Source organism: Crocuta crocuta, unplaced genomic scaffold (genome assembly GCF_008692635.1).
Source record: "Crocuta crocuta isolate KB4526 unplaced genomic scaffold, BGI_CrCroc_1.0 scaffold229, whole genome shotgun sequence".
NCBI classification, from domain to species: domain Eukaryota; kingdom Metazoa; phylum Chordata; class Mammalia; order Carnivora; family Hyaenidae; genus Crocuta; species Crocuta crocuta.
In genome coordinates, this window is record NW_027536464.1 from 9,510,090 (window position 1) to 9,526,012 (window position 15,923).

Consider the following 15,923-nt stretch of genomic DNA (forward strand, 5'->3'; position numbering starts at 1 on the left):
TTACAAGGCACAGTCTTCTGCAAAGGACATTTTTAGAGGTAGTTAATTAGAGTACTCAGTGGAATTTTTATACCCTGTTGTGCCTAAGAGTTGTATGGAGCTGGGGATGGTTTCTAGGGCTTCTATTTCAAGAGGTTTGATAGAACCCAGAAATGTGCACTTTTTAAATGTTTTATTTATTTTTGAGAGACAGAGAGAGAGACAGCATGAGCAGGGGAGGGTCAGAGAGAGAGGGAGACACAGAATCTGAAACAGGCTCCAGGCTCTGAGCTAGCAGTCAGCATAGAGCCCGATGCGGGGTTCGAACCCACGAACCAGGAGATCATGACCTGAGCTGAAGTCGGACATTCAACCGGCTGAGCCACCCAGGCGCCCCCAGAAATGTGTATTTTAACATGCATCCTGTTTGATTCTAAGGCAGATGATCTGCTGTCCACATCTAGTGATCACTATGCTTGCCATAAAATGTTTGAATAGGGATGTGCACATGCCTCTAGGGTCTAGGCAGGAAATATAAATAAGGGGGGCTGATCTGGTCTAAGTCAATTAGGGCCTGGTGCCAATTAGGACTCTGGCAAGCTGGAAAGCACATGTAATGGGATCAACAGTGCCTCCATTTTAACTGATTGTTGTCATGTGGGAATGTGAATTCATCATTGTCAGAGAGCCTGAATTCTTAACAGATACCAAGAAGCTGGAATTTTATGTGTCCAAATATTTACATGTTGCTATCTAATAAAAAAAACTAAAGACACCATGTGCAATAGATAAGATGTGTGTGTTGACTTCAGTCTGAGAAGCCAGTTCCGTGCATCTGGTCTAAGGAAGGAAGAGGGGCACCTGGATGGCTCAGTTGGTTGAACTTCTGACCCTTGATTTTGACTCAGGTCATGATCCCAGGGTTGTGAGACTGAGCCCTGGGCCAGGTTCCATGATGAGTGTGGAGCCTAAGATTCTCTCTCTCTCTCTCTCTCCTTCCGCCCCTCTCTCCAGCTCATGGGCTCTCTTTCTCTAAAATAAAACTCTGTTCTGTCTCACTGCTGCCAGTGTCCACTGGGGGAGAGGGGTGGCTGGGGGAGGAGGCAGGGTGTGTTAGCTGAACATCAGTCACAACTCTGTTGAAAACACAGATCAGCCATGATGAGCTCATAATGCTGCCATAACAAACAGGCCCTGAATCACGAGATCAAGAGGACCTTAATACAACCAGATGTATTTCTTACTTAGACTCTATGTCTCTATGTTCGACAAGGTTAGTGGGGAATGTTGTGTACGTGTGTGTGTGTGTGTGTGTGTGTGTGCGCGCATGCCCACTGTGGTCACTTGGGGACTCAGGCTGACAGAGGCTTCATCTCCATGTGACAGCTTTGGTGAAAGGACTGGGTGGAACCACTCACTGGCTTTTTAGTATCTGCCTGAAAAAGACACACGTCACTTCTGCTCACATTTCAAAAGCAAGTCTCATGGTCAAGTCCAACTTCAGAAGAGGCAGGAACATGCAATCCCACAAGTTTATAGAGTGTAGAGATGGAATCTTTGTGAAGAGTCCTATTAAATACCACAACCTTCAAGATTCTGATTCATTCTTTCTTCCCCAAGCATTCTACTAACCTAAATTTGGACACCGCTGACCCATCTAGTTGATCTTTGTAGGTACTGCCTGGCTGAAGGTTGAGTTCTTTTCCTGACTTCTTGAAAAGGCCCCATAAGTAGTGCGTGTAAGATTGCGTCAGCAGATGTACCGTCTAGTGAACCACGTTTAGGAGCAATGCGTCCACTCTTCAAGAGGAAACCAAGTGCAAAGTAACTGTATTTTTTATTTCTATTAACAACAAAATACATAATTTCACATCCCATTGCTTTTGAGAGCACATATATTACAAATAAAGGAACTCCACAAACTTTAAAGATTAGTATTTATCAACATTTTTGTACACCTACACAAATATTTTAATATAATGGTATCTGAAATGTTATTCATATAATTTTAGCACTGTCATAAGTATTAACTAAAAAGGCTCTTTTAAATTTGGTAAAAACCATATATTTTACAATCTTCTATTTACATTTGAAATATGCTTAAATGTTACAAAAACATTCACTTTGACCATTAAAATATGCGTACCAGGACTTGGTATTGAACATACTGTAAGTGACAGCAAACTTAGGGTTTGCTTTTGAGCTACACGTTCGTTGGAATTTTCACGGCAAATATTCGGCTTGGCTTGATCAAAGCTGCTCAAAGGAAAAAAAAAAATCATAAGAAATGTGCAAAACCGGAGGCTGGCGAAATTCTCAAGCTAGCGAGGTAAAAAAAAAAAAATTAACACTGTAAAAACTTCAAATAAATTAAGTCTTTCTCTTCCCCGAGATGAGCTGCAAATTCAGAAGGGTCCCTTTGAGGTGTGTCTGGTGCACAGACCTCGCCTCAAGCTTCCTCACTGGCCGAGACGGAGACAGTGGGCAGAGACGGGGCCGGCCTGCTAATTACTCGTGGGCAGGTTCGCTCTGCTCCGCGCTTTGACGGGTCTTCCCTGCACATAATCTTCACAAAAGACAACAGGACAAAACAGAACGAAAAGAGAGAGGTTCATGTTAATAGCACCAAACACAAAATTAAAACCCAGGACAGGCATCTTTTTTTCCCCACAAGGATTCTGCAAGCTTTTGGAAATGTACCTATCGGAGGGACTCTGAAGAATTTTTTTTTTCCCCAAGCCCATGCAGTAAGCATTTTGGCAAGATTTAAAATAGCTTCACAATACTCTTTAGCTATCACAAATAACTTTATAAATGAACGACTTTATGATTGTATCTAAGTAATTTTGGAATTTTATTTTATTCTAAAAGTTTATAATTCATATTGTCATATGCCACAAAAGGGAAACATCTGAAAGGTCATTTAAATATTTGCATTCATGGAAATATAATATTAGAAAAGATATACATTGACCTGATTTTACTTTGAAAATATTATTAATGTGCCAAATAATACTCTCCTGTCAGATCAAATAATGATATGTAAGTATAATGACAACAGTAAGATGCCCCCCCCAAAGGCATCTCTAAGATGTATCTCTGTAAAGAAGAGACTTCATGAATATTTCAAATTTCTAGTTATGAAGATTTTTCCACTTGCTTCACACATTACTGTGGTTTAGCTCTAACCCTCTTTCAAGACAGATTAACAGTTCTGTCTGCACAAGGCCAAGCATCTGGGTATCCTGTACTGCCAACAAATTCTTATGATCAACACCGCAATTTCTGCTCCACTAATTTGGGAAATAATGTGTGCATAGAGGATCTGAAATGCCCAGAGCAATAGACTTTGCATCTTGCCTACTTGGCACTATAACAGAGTAAATGTGTTCCTCTCTCTGTATTTTATATTTGAGATCCATTCCCACCGCTGACTTCACTATGCTGTCATCCTCAGCGCTGAAGCAGACTCCAAATGAGCATCTTATATTTATGTTTCATCCAGTTACTTACATGTATCTATTACACCTCCATCGCAGGAGGCTTTGATGGTTTTGGCTACTCATAAAATAGTGTGGCATCTTGGCCGCCTGTAAAGGTCGTCATTGTCTGCCTGTTGTTTAGCGAGTCAAACTGCTTTATCTCCACATCTTCATTTTACACACCAGTATCCTCTTTATCCCTTCCCATCTCTTTCTTTACACGGACATTTCTTTCACTAAGTAGGTGGCTTTAGGATACCCTGTTAGCTAAGATTTTTCTGTACCCTTTTGGAATGAACTGCATAATTAACTCTATTCCTTTCTTTTATAAAAAAATTTTTTAAATGTTTTATTTTTTATTTTTGAGAGAGAGAGACAGAGCATGAGCAGGGGAGGGGCAGAGGGAGAGGGAGACACAGAATCAGAAGCAGGCTCCAGGCTCTGCACTGTCAGCACAGAGCCTGATGAGGGGCTCGAACCCACAAACTGTGAGATCATGACCTGAGCTGGAGTCGGACTCTTAACTGACTGAGCCACCCAGGCATCCCGAATAATTCTGTTTCTATTTTTCTAAAATTCTGTGTATATTTTAACTCTATTTATTTATTTATTGAGCAGAAGGCAAAAGTTTAATAGAGTATAAAATCAGAAAGGAAGAATAGTCGGAAAGCTCTCAGAGAGGGGACATTTGAAAGTGAATGCCCCACTCTTTCTATTTTTAAAAGTTCAATGGTAGACTTTCTCTCTTCCCTGTAATTACATATGTAACTTTTTCTAGAACATGTTGTGAGTTTAAAAGTATGTGAATGTATTCATGCACTACAGATTATGGTTCGTTCATGCATTACAGGATTATTCTAAAATTTGACTACTCTTCCCTCCACTACAGTGATCCACCCAATCATTGTGGCCAGATGCCTTTTCATTAAGGAAAATGGAGAAAAGAAGCAAATCATTTTTTTTTTTTTGGTTATTGTGAATCTGAACTGAGATAAATACCCATTTTTAAAAATACCATGGAATTTATAGCTCTTTATCACAGGCTGTCTATTTCTGATTTCAGGGTATTTTTCATCACAACCAACAAATAACACATATCAATACTTATCAGAAAAATAGCTTATTTTGCTCTAGATAACTTATGTTTTACTATGGATAATTGATACTTATGATTGATAATTATTAATTAACTACTTCTTCCTCTAGATTCTCAGAGCTAGAAGTTAATACTTTGTCCTCATTTTAATCTAAGCTGGAAATGTAGAATGCCTGTATAATTTATAAGGAAAATTTTTTTGAAGATACCATGTACATGTTACATGATACATATTGTAGATATTGTCCCATATATAAATACTGATGTAATAAATTTCCAGGATTGGGAGAAAGTTTACCTTTCCTGTGGACAAATCATCTATTTTACTGAATAATAAGATCTGTGTAATCCATCCATTTCTTTTCTTTGTATCAGTTTCCAGGAAGCACAAAGTCAAATTTTGCTTCTTTTAGCAAAGGTTTCCTGGGAAAAAATTATTTTTCTCTCTTCTTAATCACTTGGTTCTTGTATTTGTTTTTTTGTTTGTTTTATTTTATTTTTGTTGCAATTTGAGGTATATTGAATCTTTGTTTTGGATACAAAATGAGCTCAATCAAATATATTTCCTAAACTGGTAGAGTATGAATTTCTTTTTAAAAGCTAAGTTGCTGGGGCGCCTGGGTGGCTCAGTCGGTTAAGTGTCCCACTCTTGATTTCGACTCAAGTCATGGGCTTAGGTCATGATCTCATGGTTCTTGAGTTCAAGCCCTGAATTGGGCTCCATGGCTTGGGATTCTCTCTTGTTCTTTCTCTCTCTACCCTTCCCCTGTGAGCATGTGCTCTATCTCTCTCTCTAAAAATAAATACATAAAATACACTTAAAAAAAGCTAAATTGTTAATTTTAATCAGTAAGCTTCTCCCCACCCCCCCNAAATAAAGTTGTTCTAATTAAACGCTTAGAGGACCCTAGCCACCATGGAGATGTCTGGGGGATATGAACAATTAGGAAGAGATAGGCAGATCAGAAGGCCACAAAGGACGGTATAGACATAAGGAAAGAAAAACATACCACTTTTGCTTATAGTACTGAGGGAAATACTAGACACAGAGGAACAGAAGCTGTACAGACACGGACCGCGACAGAGCTGCCAGGAAAAAAAAAAGAAAAACATTTTTTTGCCGGAAGTTTCAAGGTCAGATGCAATTATAGTTGGAAACAAGCATTTCTTCATCCCCCTTTCCACTTTAAGATCCATTGCTTGTCCTTTTTGTTTCACTCGCAGATTTATGATTAACCCATGCAATTGAGGCATCTCTCTTGAGTTATTGATTCCCATCACCTCCTGATAATCTGAAACCACTAATAATAATCCCTCATTTAGGAATCCTATCCAGGAAGATAAACGATCTCCAACATAAGTCAATTAACTGATGTCTTTTCTAGCTACTCTGGAGAGTTTAAAATGTGGGTAAAAGGAGAGGATCCTGGGTGGCTCAGTTAGTTAAGCACCCGACTTTGGCTCAGGCCATGATCTCATGGCTTGTGAGTTTGAGCCCCACATTGGGCTCTGTGTTGATGGTGTGGAGCCTGGAGCCTGCTTCAGATTATGAATCTCCCTGTCTCTCTGCCTCTCCCCTGCTTGCATTCTATCTCTCTCTCTCAAAATTAAATAAACATTAAAAAAATTAAAATGTGGGTTAAAGGAGATGGGAAAGAAGAAGAAAGAAACATATGGGAAATGCACTTAGAAGAAAACATTCATGTGATACATTTCATGTTTTGTGAATAGTGTGGATAGTGCTAGGCCATTTAAAGAGACGAAGGGAAACAAATTTTTAATGAGTGGCTGCTGTGCATGAGGCACTATCAGGAAATTATTCAGATTGTCCGACGCACTAAATTATTATTATTATCATTAATGTTTTATTTATTTTTGAGAGAGAGAGATACAGTGTGAGCAGGGGAGGGTCAGAGAGAGGGAGATACAGAATCCGAAGCAGTCTCCAGGCTCTGAGCTAGCCATCAGCACAGAGCCCGACGTGGGGCTCGAACCCATGAACCGCGAGATCATGACCTGAGCCGAAGTGGGACATTCAACCGACTGAGCTACCCAGGCACCCCTCAATTATTCTGTAAAGAGCACATCTAACTTCTCGAGGGGACCATGGGTAATAAGATGTCCAGGTCCAGTAAGAGAGTTGATGAATGCTAAGAAGCCAAAGAATAGCACTTGGCTTTGGACCACTTGATTATCTGTCCCTCCAAAGTACCATGATGAATGAATATCCAGATTTTGTGCATAGCTTTAGAGCACATGCTGGCTGCAGGCCAGAAATCATGGATGACTTGCTGGTGGGGTAAAGGATCGAGTTTTACCCAGTTCTGCACATCTTCAGGAGGCCCAGCCTCTGCAGAGGCTGTCTCTGCCTTAAAACCCCTCATCCGGCTGTTTTTCCTGAGTTAGGTACAGAGACCCTGGGGGCAGAACTATAGAACTCCGTGTCACAGCCTGGGACTTGTGAGGTCCTACATCTGGGGTGATAGGAGCAAACCTGGTGGAATGTCACCCTGTGTTCCTTACTGTCTAAGAGGTTCCAACTCTTCTAGAAAACCAATAGCTCCTATGGTTTGGATAAACATATCTGAAAACTTTGGAAATGATCTTCTTTTTTATAAATAGGGTTTTCCCCAACCCGATCTCTGCTTTGAGAGGCAAAGGGTGTTGTACATGGAGGCACCAGCAACTCAACACCATGGTGTTCAGGTAAGAAAAGAGGCCTCCGGGCACTGGGGATAAAATGGGCACTCTCCATGAACTGGCATCTTGGGCCACCTCCCGGAAAGTCTTACCTGCTCATTCATGATTGTGGAGAGTTCGCTGAGCATGTCCTTGTAATGGGACCTCAGCTCTTCCTGGTACTCCAGCTGATCCTCCTTGATGAGGCGCTCGTTCACATCCAGGGCCTGCCCACACGCATCTGCGAATTGCCTTTAGGGACAGCAATAAGGGAATGAGCAGCCAGCCCCAGAGAACGGCAACCCAATGTCAGGCCACAGAGAGGCTCTGCAACCTTGAAGAGGGTTGGTCAGGTGGCTCCTGGCTGAAGGAGCTTCAGAACATTCCAACAACGAAAAGCTCACCTGAATATTTCCTTCAAAAGTTTTACTTGGTTGTCAGGGTATCTCTTCGCATTGGTTTCTTCAAGAAAGGCTCGTGCATAGGCCATCGGGCCAGCATTAACCTGGGGGTGAGAAGAGAAAAGTCTGAAGACGATCTCTTCTTCCTCTTGGGCGGAGCCTTCTCCACAGCTGGAAGGGGTAGCACCAATCACACAGCACCCACATCTTCTCATGTCTACTTATTTGTCACCTGTCTTCTCTGTTGTCCCCCAGCTCGGAAGTCAATAAGTTACTGAAGGACACGTCCGCGTGCAGTGCCTCACACTACCCTTCTCACACTGTCACTAGGCCATCGCTTCCTATATTTATCACATCCATACGCTGCTTGCACTGTTATGGTCTTAGTATCTTTGAAGATGAGACTCATTTTTATTTACTTAACTTTAAATTTAATATCTGTGAAATCAAATGTGTGATGCACTACTTATATATATATTTTCTATTCACATTAAAGTCAACACTTCACTATGAAGAGCGGACATTCCGTGGTGTTAGTTAAGCACACACCACCCTGGGGGTTACTCTTTTACTGGGTTCCACTCGACAGTCTGGCCTAGATTCTGGCCAGAGGAAGCATTTATCAGATTTGCTGAATGAATGCACAATGCTAGGTCCTATTCATGCTCACACATATAAGTAGGCACCCATTCGTGAAAGAGTCCATGTCCTTTAGTGCTTATAGTCTTTTAATGTGACTGTGGGGCTTGGAGGGCATAAGGTCATAGCAGAAGGAGGCTAATACTGTATTTGAGCTGTCTTCAGATGCCAGGTGTTCCCAGCATGGCAGGAGGAGCAAACATTCTGGATGTTCCCTTTGCTTCCCCCGATCCAATGTCCACTTTCCTTGACACAGCTCTATGCTGAAAGAACCCAACCCGTTTGGAGCATAGCAATGATTCTTTTGCCTTTTGGCTTAAAAAAATTATTGTTGCTATTTTGAGTCAGCCATGGGGGACATGGAGAAAAGGTAGGCAGGGAAGAGGCGAGCAGGTCAATGTCAGGGTCAGCATCACCAATTTTTCCTTTTTGCCTTGGGATCCACAGGGCATTGCTACGGGCTTGCCCTGGTATAAAATTTTAACTCTTCATTCGGTCGAAACTGTTGGAATTATTTTTTATTTAAAAAATACTGCATAAATATTATTTAATCTTGGGTACTGAGGTTTTTGATGTCCGCTGACATTTTGTGCCCAAGGCGAGCGCCTCACCTGAATCTCCCTAGTCCCAGCCAGTCTATGTGGTCAGAGGTAGCTTCTATCAGCAGCTGGCTCTCCCAGCTCTCTCTCTGCTTCAACTCACTCTTGTCTCCTCTCAATCTTCAGATCTAGGGGTAACAGACCCTTGGTCTTGCTATTTCCTGGGCCCACCTTGTTGTTTTCCTAAATACTGCTTATACTTCTGCAAATAGTCTGTTTGCTCTCTTTTCTTTAATCACCCACAGTGAGTAGCCACCTGCTTCTTATCAGGCCGCTGACAGTCAGATAAATACCGACACACATCTTGTGAACGTATACACATTTTTAAAGGATTTGTTTTTGAACACTTTCGTAAGGCTCTTACTCACAGATATTTATATGAGATGGCCACATTTGTTATTCATTTATTCATTCATTCATTAGATTTTCGGATATAGAACAGAGTTTATCTGGAGAAGACGGGGAAGGAGGATTGAGGAAGAAGAAATTATATTTCAGCTAAACTTAAAAAAAAGGTTCATGTCCCTGTGTTTGGCACCATCAACATGCACCTTACACTGAAACAAAGTTTTAAAGACTCAGGAAAAGTTGCAGGATGGTATCATGAACAGAAACATGTCTCTTACACCCTTTGTAAAAAATGTCTAGGGTGTTTGGTACCAGGTGCCATTGGCCTTATGCATCTCTGCTCCAGACAATGCCTACCTTTACGCTGACACTTCCTTGGACTTTGAGCTGCAGTCTGATCATGTCCACCTCGTCCATCGTGCACAGCTGATTCAGCTCAGAAACTTTCTTGGACATCTCGTCAATTGCCACTTCAATAGGATTCAGTTCTGTGCTCGACTGGCTTATGACTTGTATTCTCTTCTTCACATAGGGGAACAAGTGACTCGCTACACAAAAGCAATGCCAGGGGATGTAATTATTTTTCACACACACACACACACACACACACACACACACACAGTGCAAGGGGGGGAGGGGCAGAGAGAGACAGAGACACAGAGTCTGAAGCAGGCTCCAGGTTCTGAGCTGTCAGCATAGAGCGTGATGCAGGGCTCGAACCCAGGCACTTCAAGATCATGATCTGAGCCAAACTGTTGCCTGGCTCGCTCTTCCACACTTGGCTAGCCAACTCCTCATTTTATGGGCTGGATCAAGGCCTTTACAGTCTCCAAACACTGAAAAGATTACAGTTTCCCTCGCAACTTATAATTCAAATAAAAATGACACTAAACTACACTAACGGATGCTTATATGTATACCAAATAGCACATGTTATCATCGCTTTGTTCTAATGTTTTATGATAAAAGTTCTGAAAATGTTTCCCGAAGATGAACGTGTCCTAAAATCTAGATGACACTGCTATTCGTGTATCACTTGCGCTCTCCAGGGCTGCTCATCTCTCGAGATTCTTCCAGAATACCCTCGCGCGTCTTTCTCCTCAGCCTGCCTGAGGAACCCCTCCTGCGTATTCTCATTTTCTTTCTCATGTTCTGCTCACCTGAGTGTCTTGCTTTACTTGGCTTTCTCCTACCAGACCATGAGCGGTGAGGGCAAGAATCATGTTTTGTTTCAGTTCCCAGAACAGGGCCCAGCACCTAGTAGGCACTCACGGAATGTTTTCTCAGTAAGTGAGAGGATCACCCCCTCATAGACTAGATCTAGACAGCGCTGGCGGGAATGTGGGAGGTCATTACACATGAGGAACTTGAGATCCAGAACGGCTTAGAACCTTGCCTCAAAGCACACAATTCTGAGAGCTGCTAACCCCCAAGTAACTGGGGGTGGGCTCAGGGAGAGAGGAGAGCTAAGTCCAGAGCGCCTTTCCCAGGACTCTGGCACCATGACCTTTACCAAGACGTCTCCAGGGAAGAGGCGGATGAGGTGACTGTGTGGATGGCTTCTCTCCTGGTTGGCTTCCCAAGGGAGGCCGCATTGGCTCTGCCCGGCCAGCATTCCTAATTTAGCACCTTTTGGGTACTTGTCTGCCAGCCTGCAGCGAGCCCCCCGCCCGGGAACGAGGGCCCGCACTTACTGGTCAGGACTGTCCTCCGCTTGCACTGCTCCTCCACCCCGCCGTGCTTCTTGCCCGACAGCGTGAAGGGCGTCTCAAAGACGAAGCGGTTGATGTTGTGGTGCATTTCGAAGTCCGTCTTCCGGTCCTCTATCTCCTTTTCCTCAAAGAATGGTGTGACATACGTCACCTGGATGTAGGCATATTTGGGGTCCAGATCCTTGGGGTTTACCTGGGTGAACGCATGACGGAGAAAGAGACAGTGGTGAGCCACGGGTGCTCCGCAAAGCGGGGGGGGCCCTGAACTCTCTCAGCTGGCATCCGAGGGCCTGACCCGGTCCCCTTGGGGGAAGAGTGGGCAATCGTAGCCATTCAGAGGTTGGGTGGCCCTGGAACTACAGAAAGAGCAACTGGCTGGACTGTGGTCAAGCAGCTCGATGGTGGCGAGGTAGGGCTGGAGCCGAACTTCTCAGTAGTGAGATTCTTCCAAACATAAGCACTTGGCTACGGCGTTTCACATAATCCTTTCTTGTCTGTTTTCTTTTTTTAAAATGTTTATTTATTTTTGAGAGAGAAAGAAGAGAGACAGAGTGTGAGTGGGAAAGGGGCAGAGAGAGAGGGAGACACAGAATCTGAAGCAGGCTCCGGGCTCTGAGCTGTCAGCACAGAGCCCGACTTGGGGCTTGAACTCACATTCTGTGAGATCATGACCTGAGCCGAAGTCAGTCGCTTAACCGACTGAGCCACCCAGGCGCCCCTCTTTACTTTCTATTCTGTGGTGAATGTCCTGATCTTTGTCTAAAACACAAGCTTTTTTTTTTTAATGTTTGTTTATTTTTGAGAGAGACAGCTGCAGTGGGGGAGGGGCAGAGATGGGAAGGCAGAGGACCTGAAGCCGGCTCTGCGCTGGCAGCAGCGAGCCTGACACTGGACTCAAACTAATGAACCAAGAGATCATGACCTTAGACTAAGCTGAACGCTCAACCGGCTGAGTCACCCAGGTGTCCCTAGAAAACAAGCTTCTTAAGAGTAGAAATACATCTCTTTTTCCCTCTATGATTCAGCCATGTACCTAGACCAGGCCGTGGGCTCTGGGCTTATAATGTAGAAGGAGGTTCTTTGTCTGATTAGTGGATTAACTGATTAGCCTGTCTCATGATTGCAAATATATTTATTTTCAGTTTCTCTAAAACCTTCTTTTTTCTGCAATTAATCATCCTATATAATTTCTTTAGTAATTCTGCTTTGGTGAATAAGCTTTAGAAATAGCAAGGAAGACAGGCTGCGTGGGGGGGGGGGGGGACCCAAGAAAAGCCAGGGAATTTTCAAGGTTGGAAGAGATGAGTCTCAGCCTCTGTTCTAAAGATTTCTGGAAGGATTTTTAAGCTTCCTCCAGCTTTCTCCATCTGTTTACCTACTCACTGCCTATCTGATTCCAGAAATCTGAGAAAGCTCATGAACTTATTTATAATGTTTCTAAAATTATACTGTAAGATAAGTATAACTGTATCTACTTTACAGATTAAAAAAAAAGGAGATTCAGAGTGGTTAGCTAGTTTCTCCAAGATGGATCACCAGCTGATGAGAGGTGCCATCATGAGACTCCAGCTGTCTGACACCAAATTGGGCATTTTTCTCATCTCACTAGGAACTCTCTCTATGTTCCCTATTTGGGAGTGCCACCATGAGGGTGATTCTAGCTCTTTCCATTTTAAGGGGTAAGGGATTGTACCTTTCAAGCTAAGGGAGAGAACGATGGGTACACCGTGACAATTTCTGCCCAGACCCAGGCGTCTTATGCCCGATCCCTCCGAATACCAGCTGCCTAAAAGAGGATGGGAGAAAAAAAGACCTTTTCTTTGGTGGCCCAATAGTGGCCTCCACCCTCGGGCACAAACTGGCTTTTTGAGATGTGTCCTTCTGCTATTATACTTTTCTATCCTACCTGTGTTGCAGAGGCCTGTCATTCTGTAAACGCACCTCCTCTTCTCATTCATCCCTGGCATTGCCTGTGCTGGGCTTCTCAGAATGCCCTCTGCTTCCAGCAAACGCCTTCTCACTCTGCAATTCCCAGATCAGATAGCCCTCCTCCGTAAAGCACCGCCCAGCCACGAATGAGCTGTTCAGGAAGCCCTGAACTCTCTCCATGTGATTTGGACCTGTTTCCCGGGGAACTCCCTTGGAGTCTATTTAATTAACCATGTTATCTGCCTCTTCTTGTTCTTCCTTTATAATGTTTATTTATTTTTTAGAGAGAGAGGGAGAGCACGTGAGCAGGGGAGGGGCAGAGAGAGAGGGAGTCACAGAATTCGAAGCAGGTTCCAGGCTCTGAGCTGTCAGCACAGAGCCCGACGCTGGGCTTGAACTCACGAACCGTGAGATCATGACCTGAGCCGAAGTCAGACGCCTAACTGATTGAGCCACCCAGGTGCCCCTATGTCTGCCTCTTCTTAGCCCCCTGTGAACCATGAGACTCTGTGTGCCCCAGCTCCTGGTTCTGGGCCTGACCTGGAGTAGGTGCTTAATAAAAGTTGGCTAGATGAATGAAAGTTTACTAGAAGATTCTGAGTAATCTAAGCAGAGGCTGGTAGCATTTGCTTGGCGGAGCCATGAGGAGGTGCAACGGATGTTCCCAGGTTAATACAAATGTAATCAGCAAATGTACTGTCACAGAGGACAGATGTCAAAATTGGTGTGACACCAGAAGACCTCTGTGACTGGAAAAATATTTTTCTGTTTCCTCTGACTCCACCACTAGGCCCAATCACTTTATTTTTTTATTTATTTTTATTTTTTTATTTTATTTTTTTTAAATGTTTTATTTATTTTTAGGAGAGAGAGAGAGAGACAGCGTGAGCAGGGGAGGGCCAGAGAGAGAGGGAGTCACAGACTGAAACAGGCTCCAGGCTCTGAACTGGCAGTCAGCACAGAGCCCGACGCGGGGCTCGAACCCACGAACCATGAGATCATGACCCAAGCGAAAGTCGGACGCTTAACCGACTAAGCCACCCAGGCGCCCCTCAATCACTTTAACCCTAAGATTGCTATTCAAATGCAAGCAACCTATGGCAGAAGAATTTAGTAAATTGTTTCTAAGGTTACCTAAAAGTTACCCAAATAAACACGAATAACGTTTTTGAGAAAAAAAAATCACCAATCGACCAGCCAATAAATACACAGGTAAAACCTCCAATATAGTTGAGGTAGATTACTTTGCAGTCAGGCAGAAAAGGAAAGCTTAAATACAGTTAAGAAATTAAAAAATAACTCAGTTCTTCCTATGTGCATGGATACTGATTTTCCTTTACCTTGTTGGAATCCTGGATTATTTTCACATTGTCTGCACCAAATTTATCCGCATAGAGCTTGAGCAGTCTTTGAGAAATCTCCGAGAGGCCCGTCAGCTTCGGCTCTTTATAAATATACTCTTTACCTTCCTCTTCTTCAAAAAAGCCCTATGGGAAACGCAGAATGAACCACAAATTTTATTAGGGAACTCGAGTTGCAAATCACAAGCAAAACGAAAGCTATTTACTTAAATAATACATCCAGTCTTTTGGTTGTCATCCAAGCCATTGATTAGCACCCTATAAAAGTGAAAGAAAAATTAACATAAAGGAAACAAAATATCATGCTAGCACCAGTCAATCATGAAACACTCCTCGCCAGGCCAAAGATCCTCCTGAGATAATCTTAACACGTATTCTTTCTGTTTGTGGAAATCCATGGTTACACCTGCTGGCATGTATTTTGGGAGAAGAACACCCTCATGTGGCAGCCTGGGGGAGAACACAGAGTCTGGAGTAATTTTTGGACTTTTTAAAGTCTTCTTCACGTCTTTGGTACTAGCAGAGGAAACTACGTCATGTAAAGGTATCTAGAAGTATGAGTTGATATGCACCAACCCATCATGTCAGATGCGAAGCCATAATTCTCTGGATCGTTGTCATAACAGGAATGACATATGGTATACTCCCAAGTACTGCTATTTTAAAAATAACTGTAATATGTCTTCAGAGGCCCGCTGCAAGCATATGCAATTTCATTATTCCACTTACTCTGCTAATAGATCTTTTACAATCTTGCAAAGCTAAAACCGGGGATTGAAAACAGTAACCATGCCATCATTTTTACGCCAGAGGAGCAAGTAGATTTTAGCCTCAATTAATTTTATTAGTCTGGTTTGAACCAGGGGCAAGGTAAGATTCTATTATCTGAGGATAACTAAGTGAGACAATCTTCCTAATGCCTTCTCTTTGAAGAGATGCAGCATCTTCTTTTCTGTGGAATGCACGTGGCCTCAGAATGCTAGATTATGTCGGGAGTTAAGAATCCAAGCACGTACGGTTTCTTCTGACTGCAGAGTCTACCTCAAGAAGATGGCTTTTGAGGGCCAGGTGAAGATCTGGAGGTCAGAAAGAATCTTAGCTGTACTTTTTCTGTTTTTATCATTTCTGACTAAAAAAAAAAATCATTGTATCTTAAAAGCATGCAGAACATGTTCTAATGCTGTAGTTTTGGCTAATGTGAGGTGATCTAAGAATAATGATCAAAACACACAATTATATGGTGCTTTAGACTTGCAAAGCACTTTCTGCCAAGAAAGTCTGACCAGGGTAACAGGACGCTTTGTTTCAGAAGTGGGCTGTAGCTGAAGACGATGAACAGTGCATGTTCATCAGCAAAGTTCTTGTCAAGCAGGTAACTGCCTGGTTCCTTGTGCATTTCCAGAATTGACTTCCCGCTTTTCAAAGGCAGAGAAGTGACTTGTTCAACAGTGCATGTTCAGCGTGCAACGCAGAGCCTGGTCTTTAGGGGAATTTCACTCTACCTGCGTTGAATGAATAAGCAGATGAATGAACTCGTTCTTAGAGGGCGTACATCTTAAAGAGGTATATTTGTACCAGGTATAATTGGAAAAGAGTCCACGGATTCTAATAAAGATGTTTTCATTGAACAATTTTTTTTAAAGAATTGTCAAGACCAAACACAGTTCAATATATGAGTTCCCTGACCCCAAACTGCTA

The 15,923-nt window shown here is 42.9% G+C and overlaps 1 protein-coding gene across 3 annotated transcripts in view; it reads right to left on the minus strand.

The window, feature by feature from the left end:
• Window positions 1–1,853: 1,853 nt before the first annotated feature.
• The window catches only part of DOCK10 (dedicator of cytokinesis 10), a 214,777-nt gene continuing 200,707 nt past the window's right edge, over window positions 1,854–15,923 (minus strand). For 2 of the 3 annotated variants that reach the window (XM_077748708.1, XM_077748709.1), the window contains exons 51-56: window positions 14,205–14,351; window positions 10,918–11,128; window positions 9,581–9,771; window positions 7,641–7,741; window positions 7,350–7,488; window positions 1,854–2,545 (exon numbers count right to left, since the gene is read on the minus strand). In XM_077748708.1, the coding sequence (XP_077604834.1) occupies window positions 2,429–2,545; window positions 7,350–7,488; window positions 7,641–7,741; window positions 9,581–9,771; window positions 10,918–11,128; window positions 14,205–14,351 (906 nt within the window). In that variant the 3' untranslated portion in view covers window positions 1,854–2,428. Of the gene's footprint in view, window positions 2,546–5,567; window positions 5,644–7,349; window positions 7,489–7,640; window positions 7,742–9,580; window positions 9,772–10,917; window positions 11,129–14,204; window positions 14,352–15,923 lie in introns of all 3 variants that reach the window. The other variant, XM_077748710.1, reaches the window with a different exon arrangement.